The sequence below is a fragment of the Hylobates moloch genome, unplaced genomic scaffold, assembly GCF_009828535.3.
Source record: "Hylobates moloch isolate HMO894 unplaced genomic scaffold, HMol_V3 SCAFFOLD_3, whole genome shotgun sequence".
Classification (NCBI taxonomy): domain Eukaryota; kingdom Metazoa; phylum Chordata; class Mammalia; order Primates; family Hylobatidae; genus Hylobates; species Hylobates moloch.
This window is the reverse complement of record NW_026652278.1, coordinates 15,157,081-15,176,485: the sequence shown is the minus strand read 5'-3', so window position 1 is coordinate 15,176,485 and position 19,405 is coordinate 15,157,081. Positions and strand designations below refer to the sequence as shown.

At 35.2% G+C, this 19,405-nt stretch overlaps 1 protein-coding gene across 4 annotated transcripts in view; it reads right to left on the bottom strand.

The window, feature by feature from the left end:
- Positions 1 to 2,040: 2,040 nt before the first annotated feature.
- Positions 2,041 to 19,405, bottom strand: part of FAM204A (family with sequence similarity 204 member A) — a 32,860-nt gene continuing 15,495 nt past the window's right edge. For all 4 annotated transcript variants that reach the window (XM_058435969.1, XM_032176640.2, XM_058435970.1 and 1 more), the window contains 3 exons: positions 18,418 to 18,507; positions 3,461 to 3,567; positions 2,041 to 3,163 (listed from right to left, as the gene is read on the bottom strand). In XM_058435969.1, the coding sequence (XP_058291952.1) occupies positions 3,112 to 3,163; positions 3,461 to 3,567; positions 18,418 to 18,507 (249 nt within the window). In that variant the 3' untranslated portion in view covers positions 2,041 to 3,111. The remainder of the gene's footprint in view (positions 3,164 to 3,460; positions 3,568 to 18,417; positions 18,508 to 19,405) is intronic.

The following is a 19,405-nucleotide window of genomic DNA, read 5'->3' as shown; positions in this document are numbered from 1 at the left end:
ACTTATCTTATTAAAGTTATTAATAAGCTAATAGTTAAAAGATAATATTTTAGACAAAAGGTATAAAGAAAATCAGAAGATTTTAATGTGAGTTTTAAGTTGTAACTTAAAAGTTCAGATAACATTTTATTCCTATCCTTAGCCTGCTGCTCCATTATCTGTCAGCCTAAAAAAATAAGTGTTTAAAATATGGAGTTTGAGATTTATGATCAGTTGCAGAAACCTGTTTACGTACTGATTTACAGTCTTGGCTGAGGTATTTAACTCTGTCATCAGAACTAATTATAGCAAACCTAAGATTATATATTCAATCTCTCCTTTCGGTGAAAGACATAGAATGTTCTGCTGAAAATCAGAAACATCCTGAGGGCTCCCAAACAAGAATGCACTGCCAACTTCCCCTTCTCAGAACCAGTGCTGTAAAGCTCAAAATTACTGTTCTTTAGTAAGATGTTTTAGCCTAAAGTACTTAAATAGTAAATCATAGTTATATTAATGCCATACCAATGGCCTGAAACATATTAATCTCAGTTAACAATAACTGACGTTTGCATTACTGATCTAACTCAGGCATTCTGGTGGTAGTAAATGCACCTATTGAAGTTTTAGGAACCAAAGTTATTACTGATCCAAAAAGAATCCTTATTTTGCTGTGACTAGAATGGAGTGGACAAATGACTATATCCTTTGAGCAGCATGCGTACTCAAGGAATAATGTTCCTAGGAGTAAAATGCCTAATTCCTATTAGAAAGGATAAAATAAAACTGCTCTCAAATGACATGTCAGCAGGGCCAATCCAAGACAACCTGTCCCCACAAATCTTCCCTCCAACCTCTTCTTCTGCTATACGTAACATTTTAGAGCTTTCCACAACCCATGCCCAGAAAAGAGTGAGGACTTGGGAGACATGGCTTCCTTTATTAAATGAGCCCCCACCATACTTAATTCTGCTGAAATGCCTGCCTTCCGCTTAGTTAGAATGTTCCCATCTACATGAGAACCCCGAGGGGATGCTGAGGGGCAACTGTGGGCACTGGAGCAGGCTGAAGAAGGGCTTCCTTGGCTGGACAGGATCCCACGTCAGACCCTACAAGAGGCCACTCTGGCAAGGCCTCACTATGGGAAGTGCAACGTGCCTGCAGGGGTCACTAAATGCTCTAAGGAGTAGAAACAGAGAAAAAAAATGAGATCAAAGTCAAAGGGAAATGCCCAAGTGTGAGAATATCTATACCACTCGCCTGCTCAAAAATAACATTTTTAGGATTTCAGACGAAACCACTGGATTGTACAGTGAATATTTCCCCCATAATGGATTTTTAGAGGAAAGGTTTCTGTACTAAAAGTCTGTATTTACCTAATTTAGCAGTTTGAAATGAATATTGTAGGTAAGTTTTACATGATCATATCTGTAAAATGGAACAAGGGATATTAAATCATAAAATAAGACTTTCCAACATTTGGTCTGGATACTGAATTAGTATGACACATAATATTCTAAAACTTTGCTTTCTCTATGCTGGCTTTTCTCAACTAAATGAAAGCAAGATATGATTTTTGGATGCTTAAATAGTAGCTAGGTATTCTCTTATTCCAGAACATAGAAAACAAAGCCATTAAATGTGCCACCATAAATAAAATTTTGTTACTAAGTCTAAAAATAACAGTAATATAATTATAATCATGATTCATTTTACATGTTTCTGAATTTATATTATCAACCCAGAGAAAGTTTATATCAGACAGGTAGGAAACCTCTTGACAACGACAGAAGAGGTGAACTGACGAAAACCATGCTGAGTGGTTCTTTACCTCTGCTGGGCACTGAGCAGGGAGGTGCCGACACACCTGGTCTTATTCACCTGCTTGTTTTATGATTTTCCGGAGCCCCTTTCCTGTTAGAACCAGGAAATGTACATCTAATGAAAACGATTTCCCATGTTACCAATCCTCTCTTTCTGCTCATTAATTCATTCAATCTTTTAAGGAGGAATGGGGAATGGGAGGAAAAAGAAACAAATCACTTCTTAGAAGGTTCAAAGTTATATTATCTTGAGTTATAATTGTCTGTTTAATACAATTACACCATTTTCTCTTCTAAGAACCATCTCATAATTTAAAGAATGACATGGCTGAGAAAAATACTTAGGAAGACATTTTTAAGCGTTGCTGAATTTAAATCATCTTCCAAATACTACATTCTGCCCCTTTATTGTAATAGTTTATCTGAAAGTACACAAAAATTAGTAAATTGCTTTTACTATGCAATTCTGAAATATCAAGTCTGCTTCCAATAAAAAAAAAAACAGCAACTACTTTTATAACATTAAGGTCAAGTCATTTGTAAAGATAATATCAACTGAGACTTTTTGGCACTTATGACTAATCCATTATAAACAACTGTCAATCTTAAAAACACAGTTCCAGTAAATGTGCAGTTACACTGGTACAGATAAGAAAATACAAGGCCAGCATGGTAGCTCATGCCTGTAATCCCAGAACTTTGGGAGGCAGAGGCAGGTGAATCATATGAGGCCAGGAGTTCAAGACCAGCCTGACCAACACAGCAAAACTCTGTCTCTACTAAAAATACAAAAAAAAAAAATTAGCTGGGCGTGGTGGCGTTCACCCATAATCCCAGCTACTCGGAGGCTGAGGCATGAGAATCACTTGAACCCAGGAGGCAGTGGTTGCAGTGAGCCAAGATCGTGCTACTGCACTCTAGCCCGGGTGACAGAGCAAGTGAAGCTCTGTCTCAAAAAAAAAAAGAAAGTACAAGAAGCTCACTGGCTGTGCTAAACCAAATGAATGGAAAGTGCCAAAAGTGATTTTAAACCGAGGGTCCATCCATACAAATAAACAAAATCCTATCCTCTTCTTTCTTTATTTTTTTCTTACATTTCTTATATAAATAACAGAATGCTTCATTTTATTCACTTCAATAGGACAAAGTCCTTAAGAAAGACTGAAAAGAGCTGATAATAAAAATCCCAAATTTTATGCTTATTTTTGTTTTAGTGCTATCAATTTTCTGACATATTAACATAGGCAGGAAAACGTTCTCAGTAAATTGAGCATTTGAGTCTACAAATGTCTTGAAGCACTCTGGCAAGTTACATGTATCCCATGTTGCTTTTGGTTTCCCATCTCTTCTTTGCTTCAAACCTAAAATGAAGAACATACAAATCTCAATTTATTTCTTAAAAAAAAAAATACTTTGCTGAACATGTTTACTTAGAGACCAAAGCAAAACAAACAAAAATTTTTCACATACTCCAATGATTACAAAATAAACATTAAACAGGATGAAGAAATGCCTCCATATTTATAATCTGATAAACATTCAACGAAGAAAAAAATGTAAAATGAGTAACAGTTATATACGAACTAGATCACAAAATATATTAGCAGAATTTCTACGAAGTCAGGAGATTTACTACTAAAAATCTTAAGTAAACTCACCCCCATGCAAGTTTCTTCTTTTTTCGGGCAGCCTGTGAATTTTCAACCTCTTTTTTGGCTTTTACAAAGTTGTGGCAGGCAACTGCTTTGGCAATTTTTACACCAAGCTAAGAATTACAAAGGAGAAAAAAAAAGTGAAAATAAATATTTCAGCTAATACAGTAATTACACTTATATAAATAATTGAGAACTTGTGGGTAAGAAAGCCATGTCTAGAAATTAGAAATTCTATGTTCATTCCCTCTCAAAGTATAATAAATACAAAGATAGGACCCATATCTCCCGTGACTCCCAATAGACCCTTTACCCTAGTTATACCAGTCTCCTGGATGGAAATCCTTCTCAAACTGAGGCCCCTCGAGGGTCCACAAAGGTAGTAATGAGGATCTTCAAGCTATTTCAGCATTGCAGCAGGCTGAACAGGAATTTACCCCTGATAAGGCTGCAGACACTGACAGAGACATCAAGTTTCTTTGCTCTGGGCTAGAATTACAGCAACTCAGTATGGTCACACCAGTTATCTCATGCTCATCAGAAGCTCTGATTGGCAGTCACAGATGTGATTAATAAAACATGGGAAAGCTAATTACTACTTCATAAATGCACTTTGTATGATGGGTAACAGCTTTCAATTCACTGAGAGAAAAAAGAATATCAGGGGTGCTAAGGTGAAAAGGCTGGGCACCAGGACCACAGTACTTAAGTGTCCCCTGTGCAGAACCCTCTATGTGTGCCCCCCTTACACCCATCTGCCAGTCCTACAAGATCCATTCACAGTGAAATCCCCCCATCCCAGAGGTCTTCTTTAACTCAACCTAAAACAGTCCTTGATTCTCCAGCCCTTCAGCTTTCCATTATACACTCTGCCCTACACAGAGCTCTGGCTGCAGAGCTGTTCCCCAGCAAGTTATCTCCAGGATAAGCATTGTGATGATATCTTCTACTTTTAGTGTGCTCTTATTTTTAAAATGCCCACCAGTGTGGACAGCTCAAGAGTATGCATTGAGAACCCAGGTTAAACAATAAAAACTACCTCTTTGGTGTTTCTTGCCTTTTCTATCCCTTGTACTCACCCAACGCATATTAGTAGACAAGCAGACTTGCAAAAAAGAAGAAATGACCTAGAAGCCACTCTAAAGTCAACAGGTTAAAATCTAAGTTCTAGGGATCTGCTTGCCAATAGTAAGGCATGGCAGGAGGTTAAGAGAACATGTGTAAGCAAAGAAGCAAACTTAGGAGAGCAAGGTTTGGCACGCTTGACATGTCTTTCAGCTTAATCTTGGAGAACAGTTTCCTTTAGGATGAAATCGACAAGTAGTAATCAAGCACTGTGTGTAGTTTATAAATGAGGGCAAAAATAGATTTGATTTTTCAGTACAATTAAGAACATATCTATAAAGAACATAGACAAGTGGAAGGAAGCTGACAATTGAACTACGGTGCCGAATTGGTCAACATCAACAGGAAAGGCGCCGAACAAAGGATGATTGATTGTAAAGCAGACCAACCTCGGTGTCTTCCCAAAACTCAAACCCATATTTAGCAGTGCTACGGTCATCCTCCTCTTTTTCAAAGGAATAACATTCATTCAACAAATTTTACAAAGGCATAAATGCATAATTTTGCCAGGCACTGTTCTAGGTGCTGGAGATACAGCATTGAGCGAAACAGGTTGTTTTCAAACTGTGGGGCTGGGGAGAAGGAGTTGGCAGTTACATTTGACTGCTTTAGTATTGGCTTTGTTCTTTTGGTTCTCTTTGCAAAATTTCCAGTTCTTCATTGTAGAAAAGTTCACGTAAGTCAACCAAATAAAAAAAGGTTAAGAATCAAAAGCCTGTATCATCATCATCCCAGGAGAAAATGAAACTCTGGAAGGAGGCTGTGGCATAATTTATCATTAAGATGAAGTTCCTATCCACTGAAAAACTATCCATTTGTCGTACATGTTAAAAAAAAAAAAAAAATCAAGTTAACACCTGTCAACTAGTTAGGCTAGTCAACCTTGCAGTATCCAACAAATACCCAAATCTCACTAGCTAACTTTTATTTCTTGTCTCACTTTAAGTCCCTGTGGATGGGCAGGACTCTCCTCTAACCTGTGATGCCAGCATCTCAACATGTGGCTTTCAGGATAATTATGGCGGAACCAGAGCTGGAGGGCCTCACAATGGCTCTTCGATGCTTTAGTTCGGCAGTGACATAAATCATTTCTCTGCTCAGGGCCCACTGGTCAGAACTACTCACGTGGCTCCAAAACAAGGGGGCTGGGAAAGGTGGAGGTACAGCAGGCTATAAAGGGAGCAGTAAATGTACCTAATAAACTCTCTTCTGCTGTAAATCATAGCTGGCTACTTGTGTTTAAGATGCATATAGGTCTCTCCACATTCAAGTGGACAATTCAGTCTCTTTCCTCTTCCCCGTCGCCAAAACGTAAAACAGAAAAATCTATATTTTTTCCATTAACTCCATTCCTATCAAATGCAAATTCAGTTTTGCCAAAACCACCCACCAAAAATGACCCACTCAGCTAGCTTCTCTTATATTTCAACTGAGACTATACTGTAAGAAACAAAAATGATCTGAACCATATTTGCCATGTACCATTAACAATGTGAGAAAATTATTTTTTAAAACTGTTGTCAATTAAGACATAGCTTATATTTTTCTCATTGGAATTTCCCAACATGGCTGTCCTGGTTAAGACAGCCAAACCAAGCCAAAGAGCAGCTCCCTATGTCTGGGCATGCAGTCATTTGACTTCAATAGACTCTTAACCTCGACATGTCGTGTACTCTTAAGAATGTAAAAGCTTTTAGTGCTCCAGCAATGCTAAGGCCAAATCCAGCACAACCAGCATCACAGTAAATACTTAACAGCATATGTTCCTTAATACAGTATATGCTTGTTAAAAATAATTCATTAGAACTTATTAATAAGCAGCCATTCACATGAGAGGGCTCCATCATTTTGTGAACTTAATAAATATAATAAACTAGGTACATAGGCAACACTTTCAAACAGACCTGATCCTATAAAAGGCATATTTTCTAACTGTATTTTACCTTGGCTTAGGTTAAATAAAATGTTCTTCAGCTGATAAAACACTAAACAAACCTGGTCTATGTATTTTCTACAGAAAGAAATCTTTTAGCTTGTAATGATGAAAACTCATAGCCTTTTTGTGTCCTTCATGTAATTAAAATGAATGTGTCTCACTTATTTCTGTGGAGAAAGAAAAAATATTTGAAAATATAAAAGGATAATAAGACCTTCTACGAAAGAGGCAGTTGAGAAGAAACGCAGTTTCCCAGTCAAGATGACTAACCTGGGTTCCAGAATATAAAAGAATATCGTGCTGTGTTGCAGTATTACAAACAAATAAAATAGGCCGAAAAGAATCCCCCTTCCGCTTCTATAAAAAGAAAAATGCATCTTCATGCTCAATGTAAACATCACAAAAGCTTGGTCAATGGTTTAATATTTAAAAAATGGTTTTGAGTCATCAGATAACTATAGCAACACAATGTGGAAAGAAATTTTTTTTAATGAATAAAATATATACAAAATTTCTTGTATGTGTAGCCAAAGTATCAGCATTTTCCATATAGAACATCCAATATTTTGCTGCATTTTAATTAAGGTGTCTAAACATTATCACAAAGAACTGCAAATTGGTCAGAGCATGCAGTAAGGAAAATTAAGCTCTAAAGGCTTTTTATCACCATATTTCAGGAACCAAGGGTGTAAAATGTTCTAATTTGGGATATATTAAAAGCCATAAAAGGTCTTTCAAAAAGATTAATGGTACTTTGCTTGGATTTAAGATAAGGGCTTTAGCTGGTTGGAAAAGCAGGGCCCTGGCTGGACCCTTGAGGCATTCATCTTTACAGCCACTTGGAAGATTTGTAAAAGCGTCTGCATAACCTCAAGCAAATGCACGGCGACATTTTTTTAATTCCTTTCAATTTTACAGGTTTAGCGTGTGTAAATCATATTGGGTTGTAAAATAGATATAATGGCACATCCTTGTAACACAGTACAGATTTTTAAAAGACAAACTTCAAAATAAAGTTAGTTTTTCTTGCAAAATCTTGTCATTATAAAGTTTGCTGATAATCATTTGAAGCATCTGATTCAAACCGCTTAATCTAGCATAACTGTAAATTTCTTATCCGTTTCAGAATGTATTTTACTCATCTCAAAATTACTAGCTTGTAACAGATTTATAAAGTTTTCCTCTCTTTTGAATACTTTCAAGGCACTTATTTAAAAATACCAATTATCATACTTTAACTTTTTATGGAATAATAGGTCTCTATGAAAAATATTTATGCCATTCTCTTTTGTTCTTTAATTAAATGAAAACAGATGTTTTCTGAAGTAAAGCGGAACCATTACTGGAGTACTTAAAGTGTTAAGGTCTTTAATTTTTATATCAGTTTGGTCGACAATTCTTGATTGTCTTTACTCAAGCTCAACATTAATGTCAAGCAAGTTACCTAGGAGACGAAAGAGATCAAAGAGACAAAAACCCCTCCAATGTCTGATTAATCAAGCCTGCAAACAGCTTATTTCTTTTAGCCTGCATGCAAGTATGAAAATGAGATTCTGGGAGCTGAACATTGTGCAGATTTGTTCATTCTTATCAGAACAAAGCCAGCGGCAGCTTATTTCATGGATCATTGGCACTGTCATCAGTGCTACACAGAACGGGTGACAGCTCCTCATTTTGAGGCTTGAACAAAATTAGCAAAAAGTCGGCACAAATTAGCCTCTCATCTTTTTAGTAATATGACATTATTCATTTACTTTTTATCCAATTTTTAATTTTTTCCTTGTCAGCTATCCCTTTCTAGTGTCTCTTGCATGGCATCATAAAATGCCTTCCAAAAAACAAGCAAAGAAATAGCCAAAGTTGAAATAATATACAAAGTTCAAGAAGCAAATAAGAAAAAGCACTTCCAATGACTGGTAACACTGTGTTTTTAAAAAATAACTTTTGAAACTCTGCACTAATATTGATTTTTAAAAAACAGCTCAGAATGCCTTGCAGTGAAGGAGTTTTAAGAAACTGGTGGTGTATTTCAACAAAGAATATAATGTGACCAATGTGTTTCACTCAAACCACAATTTAATATGGTATGTGCTCTAGTAAATTCAAGACATCTACATTTGAACTGGTACCTTTCCCTCCGTGGTCACACCTGAGATGCCAAAGCCCTGGTGAAGCAAATAAGCTAGGCTATACCCAGTCACTTAACTCCTTCTTTAAATCAAATCATTTTCCGTTCTAAGAAATAATCTAACTTCACTGTCATCTTAAAATGTGCATGCACAGGTTTGCATATGTTTGCACATTTGTATACTACATATATCTATATGTATGTACGATCGTATACACAGCTATCATTTATTTTTATACCTACAACTCCTATCACTTTATTTCAAAGCATAACCCAACAAATCCTGTTTTTAAAACACATCAGATATATATACAAATATCTCTTATCATATATGTGTATATCCACATATCATTCGTATATGTGTGTATATGTGCATATATGATTCATATACTCAACTCTGATTTCATAGTGAAATCATTTACATAACACCTGTTTTAATGACTATTAAGGCTTCAAATTATATGTGGATTATAGTATTCCAAAGGAGGGAGAAGATGATGTTCTACTGTTGAAATTACTCCTGGATACAGACGTTTATATTCAAGCAACTTATGCCATTCATAAGGAGAAAAAAGCATTAAAAAATTAACCATAAGCTGTTAGATGCTTTACATAGCCCCCATAAGAAAGACAGTTTTTTAAAGAACTGTAGTACTGTTTTCAGCAATTTCTTTATCTCTGTTCTTCTAAGTAAGAAAGCCTATTAACAAGCTTTGAACTTAAAATCACATTTACAATAATGTGCCATCAACAGTTTTATAAGCTAATTAGAAAAAGATTAATTAATGACTGGCTGCTAATAAAATGGCAATCATAAAGAAAGAAACCAAGGGTGCTAAGCTTCAACTACCACCAATTAAGAGCTAATTACAAACAAATTATATATGTGTTTTGCTGTGGGCTTTAATTTACTAAAATGGTTTTAATTAAAAGAGAAAACATGCTGATTAATTGAACTGCAGAAAAAATCTACAGTATAAACTGTGCTTTGTCTGTCTCTTTAATTAGACTTGTAACATCTGAAATCTTTTTTTAAGGTTAGTTAAAAGCACAGATAAACATAATTAAAAGAGAGCATAAGGAACACCATTTGAGGTGATCACCCAATCATACCCCAAAGGTTAAAAGAAAACATCCTCAATGTAATGAGATTTGAACAAGCACACCTAAAAACCTGAGAAAAAAAACCATCACTGAACACTAGCCTTATTTTTCTGATGTTAAAATGCTGCAATGTCACGGCTGTGCACAATTTTGTATGGGAACAAACATATCTTTAAACTAGATGTAAAGAAATTCATCCAGGCCCTCTCTTATTTGGCAAGTCACAGCTTATTTTCCATACATTGTGCTAATTGTTGATCTACATGTAATAACTGAATTACCTGTAAGAACTAAGGAGAACAAGGCTTCAAAGAATTAAAATAGCCCTTTAAAAGCCCCCCAGATAATGTGCGGAATACAAAATGATACACAGAGTAACTTTTAAATTAAAAAGCACTGAAAGATGACCAAAGTTAATGAATGACAGCGAGTTCTAGATGATCCTCAACAGACACACATACCCTTCCCAAAGGCAGAGTTCCCACCTTTCCTAGGTGGTGAATTAGCTGCTGATCAACACAAGCCTATTTGGTGAGAGGTTTTTTCCCTCCCCAGTGTCCTATATTCTCTCTCATTGCTGATTAGTGAAATATACCAAAAAGAAAATGGTCTCCTATATTCTTTCTCATTGCTGATTAGTGAAATATACCAAAAAGAAAATGGTCTCCTAAACTCTACTGCTTTACTGGAAAGAGTAATAATAAAAAAGCAAACAAAAGAAAAAGTAAGGGACAGAAGGCACAGTAATAAAATTTGAAAGAGAGACATAAAATATATTTCGCCAGAGTGCAGACATTAGATGACTCTGTATGAAATAATCATTTAAACAAAAAAAACCATTTGCTTTTACAGCAAAACCTAGATTATATTCGTCATACACATCCCTGATACTAGCAATGAAATAACTTCCTTTCCATAAAAATAAATGTTGAAATGGAGATATTAAATTTAAACCCTTAAAATACATACAAATAATACTTAATCCATTTTTTACTATGTTTGCCCAATCTTCAGTGGCTAGAAATCACAATTAAGACAATAGAAAAGATCTGCAACCTTTCCGCAGGGTCACAGGTTCCATTGGTAAATTGTTAGAACAGCTAATTGGAATACACCGTTCAGTTTCGTATCTGAGCAAACCGTTTTACCTCAGAAACATGGCTGTCAAGACATTTCTACACAAAGTATTCACAAAAACAGAAAATGATTTTGTTTTCTGGATTACAGAGTAAAGATCTGCTTCACTATAATATTGTCTTTCAATTCAGTTTTTTTCAGTTTTTTTTTGATGCAAACATAATAGCCCTGACTAGAAGTAACTTTAAACTTAGGTTTGAGAACAGCTCTAGTTCAAAATTTAAACAAATGTTTTGAACTCCAGATACAATAACACTCAGGTACTCTGATCAAAACTGTATTATTTGGGAAGGGCTTTTTTTATTTTTCCAGGGGGAGGGGGACTTCAAGCTCCTTTTCCATCAAGATAACAGCACTTACATCTAGATAAAACTAATAACTGAAATGAAAAAGAAGAATTGTAGTCGAACCCTCTCTCAAGGAAACCAAAAGCTAACAATAAACTGACTGGAAAAGTCCTGAATACTAGAGCACGTGCTACAGCATCCACAGCACTTTTGAGGAATGACTACTTTTCAGATGTTAATATAAAACGAAAAATCTGTCTCCTCAAATGTACATATAAAGTCCTCTTCTAGGAGAATGCCTTCAGATATTCTATGCAATTGCTTTACAGAGCTTAGGCTACAAATTAACAGTCTGCCCAAATTTAGAAAGCATTTAATTCACTTAGCTATAAATTACAACTCAATCAATTCAAACTTTATTTTTAATGGCCATTCCTACCTTCTTGAAATATTGACAAACTATTACTACTTCAACATTATTAACTTTACCTGTATTTTGAAATCCAAAAATTTAAGCAGTCTACTTCATTTATAATAAAATTAAAATTCAATTTCTGGCACAATTCATTCTGCCAATACAACACTTACATCTATAAAGAGGGTACCATTAAAATGAGATACAGATATTTATCATTTCTACTTGTGATACACCGTGGTTATATTCTCAATAATATTAAGCTCAACAGCACTAAAGGCTGAAGTCATTGCCTTAGTTCCTTTTTTCTAAGTTCAAAAAACGAGCTTTCAAATATGAAAAATTTTGTCGTATCATGACTCTAAATCAAAGGGTTTTAGATTCAGCAAAGATGGCAGTGCATTATAACCACAGGATCTGAGATGTAAATATTATATTAAATGCCTTGCAAATCATCAAAAATCAATATGATTACTCTTTGTAGCTTGTGCAAAACTGTCATAATGTTACAACATGAAGTTCTGGTGTTTTCAGAGTCAGGTTTACTCTGCCTTCAAAGACCATCTTGTTTCAGCTACTTACAGAAAAAGCATAATCTTTCAGGGCATAAAAAAGCTCAAATGAAATTCATAGGCAACCTCTCTTTCTCCATTCATTTCTGCCATCACACTATACAGGTATAACTGAAATCAACCTAAGCAATAGGTATGATGCTTTGGATGGCAGAAACTCACTGTTCTGCTGCCAAACCAAGTTGGTTTTTATCTATAGCAGGCTAACATGAAGATGCCTAGAGAGAAATTCCCTTTTATGTGAGGTTCAATCTAAGTAATCAGTAGTAATCAGTTACTACTTTAACATTATTAACTTACCTATATTTTAAAATCCAAAAATTTAAGCACTCTATTTATAATAAAAAATTAATTTATTAAATGAAAACTTTATTAAATAAAATAAAATTAAAATAAATAATTTATTTTTATTAAAATTTTTAGTTAAATCTGCTTCCTTTGTTAAATCTAGGCTTTAGCACTTAATCTTAAAATATTTGTTTCTATCGTTTTCTATAAATTGGTATGATTTAAACAAACATAATGTATAAGAAAAGAAAGTACCAAAGTGTGGCATTTTCAATGACCATTATCAATGAATGGAATGTACATCAAACCAAGTCTGAGTTTAACAAGCCACAAATATGCTCAAATACTTGAATGTGTATTTTATACACATACACACACACACATATTTCAAATTAGAACAGTTTCATCAGTATGACACAAACCCAAGTATATGTTTCTACTTCATCTCTCCTCCAAGACTTTTAACAAAGTATTTAATCAACAGGAGGGACAGTCTCAATCCCATTACATGACAAAACCAAAGATGACGGCATAATCTAGGCTTCAAACATGTGAACGTGACTGAGACATTCCCCCAAACCAGATTCTACACATCTTAATGCCGTCATTAATTTAAGGGAATATGATTCTGGAAACTATGTTCTTGCTGTATCACAACAGGAGCACACTAATAGACTTATTTTGGAATACCGTTTTTGTGTGTGTGTGTGCGTGTGTGTGTGTGGTTTTTTTTTTTTTTTAAGAACAGTTTTCAAGGCCTATTCTCAGACATGGTTCTACTTTTGGCTTCATTTTTCTCAATACTGATGCTGACCCATTGGTTTCATAGGCTTATAAATGTTAAACATCAAAAATTAGTTTCACTTATTATGGTTGGAAAAGGCTTTAAGAACTCTGGGATCTGTGCCTCTGAGCAAAGGCTTTATCAGCAGGTCCCAGTCACTGCTGCCTGAAAAAAGAAAACGGTACTGATGAAAAACCAGTATACCTGATTTCCAAAAGGACACCTACCATGCACGTATGCATTTAATTCATAAAGGGCTTCTGCCCCCAAACTCACACTTAGTTCTCAAAATCCGATCTCTCATATCCACGGTTATTGGTACCAAGGAGATAAATATGTAAAATTAAATCTCAAACCAAACTATTCATTCAAAAATTCCATCTTGATTATTCTTCACGGGTGTTTAATGAAAGTAACATCAGTATCTTTCCAATGCCTGTGTCTGAACGGCAAACATTTTCCAGATGTTTTTCCACTTACACAGGGCAAAGAACAGGGCCTAAATTATTTTTCTTTTAATCAGAATGCTATAATCCCACATCAAATAAATTTATTTTACCAGAATAAAACATTGTATTTGTATGAACATAAAAAGAACACTGAGAAAAACATTTACTATTCTTACAAGGGCTGAAAATCTCATGTATTTCTGAAGCACTCACTTGTCAAAAAGTGTGACAGGAAATAGCCCTTAAAAAATGGAAAACATCTAGTCAGTATTATACAATTCCCAATTTCTAAAACTGCAGTATGAGAAAGCAAAAAAAAAAAAAAAAAAAAAGAATCCTAATATCCTCAAAGGAAACTCACATTTCTGAAACCTCTAAGGCGCTAGTTCTGTATGTTTTGACAAACAGCTTCAAACTGCACATAGAAAGGAAAGCTTGCAGTGAATAGTGGCGAGGTAGACAAGGACAGAGCTCATATGCAACCGCTGGTGGGCAGAATGTCACATGGTGACCCTACACCAGGGCAGTGCATCATTTAGGAAAACTTCATCCAAGTCCCAATTGTCCAGATTTACTGAGAGATTTAACAAAGACACATAAAAGATTCTATAATCCAATAGCTCACTTAAGCCAAGTTTTAGATTTAGTTTGCTGGGTGACGATTAAAAGTACAATGAGATCATATTTTAAAGATCAAAAGTCATTTGGCAGTCACCATAATAAAAACCGTCACAAGCAAGAAAATCAGCAGTGGACACTAAAACAGGGAAAACATGAGAAAGAGAACATTTACAGTCTCAGATTATCTCCTAACTCCCCACAAGACACTTATTTATTCCAAAGGAAGAAACAATAACGCCACAGTGGAGAAATCTGGAGACACGACCTGAAGTAATCAAAGTAACACCATCAAGAAAGGGACAAAGCAACAGCACGAGTCTTTGGATCGCTGACACTGAGAAACACACAACATTACTCCCGCGATTTTCCTGCCAAAAATGCATAACCTAAAATTAATCATGAGGAAACAGCAGACAAATCAAAGTTGTAAGGGACATGCTACAAAGTAACTGGCCTCTTCAGAATTATTAAGATCCTGAGAAACAAAGAAAGACTGAGGAACCATTCCAGATTAAAAAAACTAAAGAAACATGACGACAAAACGCAAAGTCATTGACTAGGAAAAAGAAGTTTCTTTTGCTATAAAGGGAGTTAGTGGGACAACTGGCAAATTTAAATAAAGTATGTCAAATTAGAAAACATGAGGGCAAATGTTGTAAAATGTTAGCATTTCCAGTATCTGAGGGAAAGGTAAATAGGAAATCTTTTTACAAATTTCTCAACTTTTTGAAAGTCTGAAATAATTGCAAAATATAAAGGGTGTTGTTGTTTTTTTGTTTTAAGTAAAATGTGTTCAACTCAAAACTTCAGCATTACTAACTCTACTAAAATGAACCTGCATTTTAGTAGGTAAATGCTTCTCTGTGAATTCCCCTTGTTTCAGATGGGGGTACTAATAAATAGAAAAAGATAAAAAGATGGACAGTTGTGCATGGATCACATGGAGTCCACATTTTAACCCTGAAGACTAGGCTTTGCCTTACCTTTTCTTCCTTTGGCAAAGCAAAATCTGAGGAAACTGACTGACCTGGGGTATTCTGCTGGTCAGTCACTTGCTACTTGGAAGAGATCACACAATACGCAACTCTGGGATCTTCCAAAAGGAAGACTGGACAAGCAACAGCAATAGGACACCAGCTTGTTGAGTCCTGTGATCCTGAAGAGACCAGCGAAGAGAAAAAATCCATAGCATTTCTAAGAACAACAGCGCAGCCATATTCTATGTCCCTGCTGGTTTTTCTTATGCGCCTGTCTTACGCTTTACTCGGAACTATCTCACAGACTCCAGAGCAGCTAGCATCTAACAGCAACTGGTAACACATTTCCAGAATTGTTAAAGGGATTCAAGAGACACTTGTTTAACATACGGCAGGACATGGAATGCTTTATCATCACTAGTAATGCATTTGAGTACCAGTTATCTAGAAGGTTCCGTTTCTGATCCAAATGAGGTAGATATTCAGACCAGACTGCCACCAGCTTCTGCATCCCTAAGGATTGGTTACTGCTGTCTTGTGTGTTTTTCAGTCCCTGAAAGCTCCCTTAAATCTTGAGCCACTCCTCACTATACTCCCCCATCCTTAGAGCCATGAAAGGTATCTACGCATTGCAGTCTCTTCCAACCTCACAGGTACTGCCCCTCCCTACCATTCCCTGACATTTTCATGGTCAAGTCTCCAAAATTTGGAGATTAGATATACTACTGGTATAATTTTGCTATACTTTCAAGTACAATTACTTGAAAGTATATACTATACTTGAAAGTAACTATACTTCCAAGCTGGATAAGAAATGAAGCTACTATTTCTAAAAGACTTTCTATGGAAATAAAAGTTCCAAGTGCCAAAAGAGTCTACTTACTAACAAACAAAAGATATTATGTTTGTTGAATAGAATTTTAAAGATGATTTTCGGCACAGAGCTCTTCATAGGGAGAAGGACTCCTACTTTATTCATATTGAAGAAGCCACTGTAATAACAACTAACACTGAAATCCTACTGAGTTTATGGCACCATTCAACACACTTTCAAATTCACTTTATTAAAATGAGATACCTGTACCTTTCTATTCTAAAATAGATTAATAAAATGCTGTTATACACAATGAAAGCTATACTCAATGAATCAAAATATGGCTAACTTAGAGACAAAATAGAGTAATGGTCAAACTGCAAGCACAAGAACTTATAAGATGAGAAGGGGAGAACTGTATCTTACAACAACAAAAAAAAACAGTAAAAATACTTTGTGATCTATCTAGCACTTTCACTTCCGGGTACATACCCAAAAGAACTGAAAGCAGGCATTCAAACAGATATTTGTGCACCAATATTCATAGCAGCATTATTCATAATGGTTAGAAGGTAGAAGTAACCCGTGTCCACTGAAAGATGAATACATAAGCAAAATGCAATGCAAACCCAGAATGTAACAAGTACATACAATGGAGTATTATTCAACCTTAAAAAGAAAAGGAATTCTGACAGATGCTGCAGCAACATGGAGTAAATTTGAGGACACTATGTTAAGTGAAATACGCCAGATGCAAATGGACAAATATTAAATAATTCCCCTTATATGAGATACCCATAGCAGTCAAATTCATGGAGACAGAAGAGTGGCTGTCCAAAGCTCGGTGGAGGGGAGAATGGGTACAGAGGTTAATGGGTGCAGAGGTTAATGGGTACAGAGTTTCAGTTCTGCAAGACAAAAAGTTTTGGAGGAGGGTAGTGATGGTTGGACAACAATGTGAATGCACTTAATGCTACCGAACTGCACAGTTAAAAATGATTAGGACAGTAAATTTTATGTTATGTACATTTTACAATTTAAAAAAAACCTTATATAAAATGTCAGCTTATTTTCTGAAAGGCCATATAACTGCCATTTATGTTATTTCTTGGCTATTTCCCTAAATGAATTCCATGGCTTTATAATTTCCTTTACATTAGTCATTAATATATATTCTCTCTCACACACACACAAAAACACACACATTAAACATAGAAGTATTTAATGTAACAAATGATTTTAAAAGGTTTAAAGAAAAAAAGATAATTTCTGAATCCCCTTTCTGAACTTGTTTTTTCCCTACGCCAAAATAAAAAATTCACAAGATACTTAAAGCCTGCAGCCAAAAAGAAAAAGACAAAACGAAAAATGCAAAAATCACAACAAACATCCATCCACAGTAGATATTTTTACATCAGATACAATGATGGAAGAGTGCAACAGTATTTCCATAGAAGAATTTGCTGAAGTCACAAAGTTATCTCTGGTTTCAGTTTAGGATAAAAAGTCCACCTGTAAGTCAGAATAGTGAGTGTGGCCAGTAATTTACCCAGATAACCCATGATGCTCTCTATGTAACGAAACACTATGGAGTAGTTAAATTCTGAGGTGAAGGAGGGAAGGATCAAGGCACTAAAAAAAAGACTATGGTGGAGATTTTTTCCTAGAAAGGAAAAAAAGGAATTACAAAGCAACAACAGTAATAACGAAACACATGCCAATATGAGCTCTTTAATCTATATTGACATTAATTCTCAACTGGGGGAATTTGCCCACACCCTACCTCCAGGAGTATAAGTCAGAATCTTCTTGTGGCCTTCTGTACTTGGAAAAAGAATATCCAATATATCTATTAGTTTTATACTATAGAAAAAAGACCCAAAATTCTTTAGGGCTGAGGGGGATGTGCTGAGCAAACAGTAAGAAAGCATTTTACCAAGAGTTAAGAAAAGGTTGAGGGATGTGACCTTAGAATACACAGTTGCCCTCAGAGTTCAAATGAGTTAAAGATGCAAATGGAAAAGAAAGCTAGCATTTTAATCATACCTGAAACAAACCTCTCTGATCTAGGTAAAATCTAAGGTTCAGTATCAATCATAGATTATTTCTAGCAAGAGTTTTAGACCAGAATGATTTAAAAACATTAAAGACAAAATAAAACCTAGCATTTCAAAACAAATGACAGAATAAGAGAGAAGAAAATAGACAAAAAGGAAAACCTTAGATGAAATATTTTAATACTGAACTTATTAATGATCATAAAAAGAATACACATTCATTTTAGAAAATTTGAAAATACAGAAAATGTGTAACCCTTTTGACTCACCTCTCGAGTAGCTAGCTGGTTGCTGAGTTCCTCAGCCTTCTCAATATTCCACTCCTCCACAGCCTGGTCTATCCTCTTTTCAAGGCCTGACTAGAAAAAAAACAAACCTAAAATTAAGGGCTGGAAGGAAAGCAAACATTTGCTAGCCAAGACCATGTCACAGAATTATACTGAATATGTTATACACGTAGACCATTAATTCTCATGATAACACCAGAAAGTAGCTGCTACCATTCCCATTAGTACCAGAAGGTTGAGACAGTAAATGGCTTACCTGAGGTCATGTAACTTCTTGAACTAATAAAAATAAGACGCAAATCCAGATTTTTGTGAATCAAAGCCTATGCTTTCCCTTAATAACAACAATAATGTTAATGATAACAATAGCTAAAAATTATGGAGTGCTTATTATGTGGCAGATTCTGGGCTTAGTACTGTAAAAAAGCTCATTTAATTCTTATAACAACTCCATGAATAATAATACTATCCTGTTTTAAAGATGAGGAAACAGAGCCTGAGACTCCTGAACTTGGCCAAAGCCAGCATCTGTAAGTAGTAAAGCCGTCACATGAATTCAGGTTTGCTCAGAGTCTGCATTCTCAACCACAAGTTTCTGCTGTCTCTTTTCTTACTGCCCATTCCTATAGCTCAAGACTTTCAGTCAATAGCCTCCACAGTCTTTGACTATGACCATTAGGCTGAATATTAAACAGCAGAGGAAAATTACACATAAGAATGATTTTATTTTCTTATGTATATGTTTTTATTTACTAAAGATACTTCAGGAAATCATAATTAATATTTTCATAGGATTACCAAACAGACTAGGGTAGAATGCATTACACATTTATAAAAAGATGCTTAGACTTAAATAACTGGAGTTCTAGCTTGTGAAAATAGTTGCTACAGATAATAAAAAATTTAAAAGATGGTCTAACATATGCTTCTTAGAAGCAAATTTTATCCCAACAATGGCTTATCTAGTCCT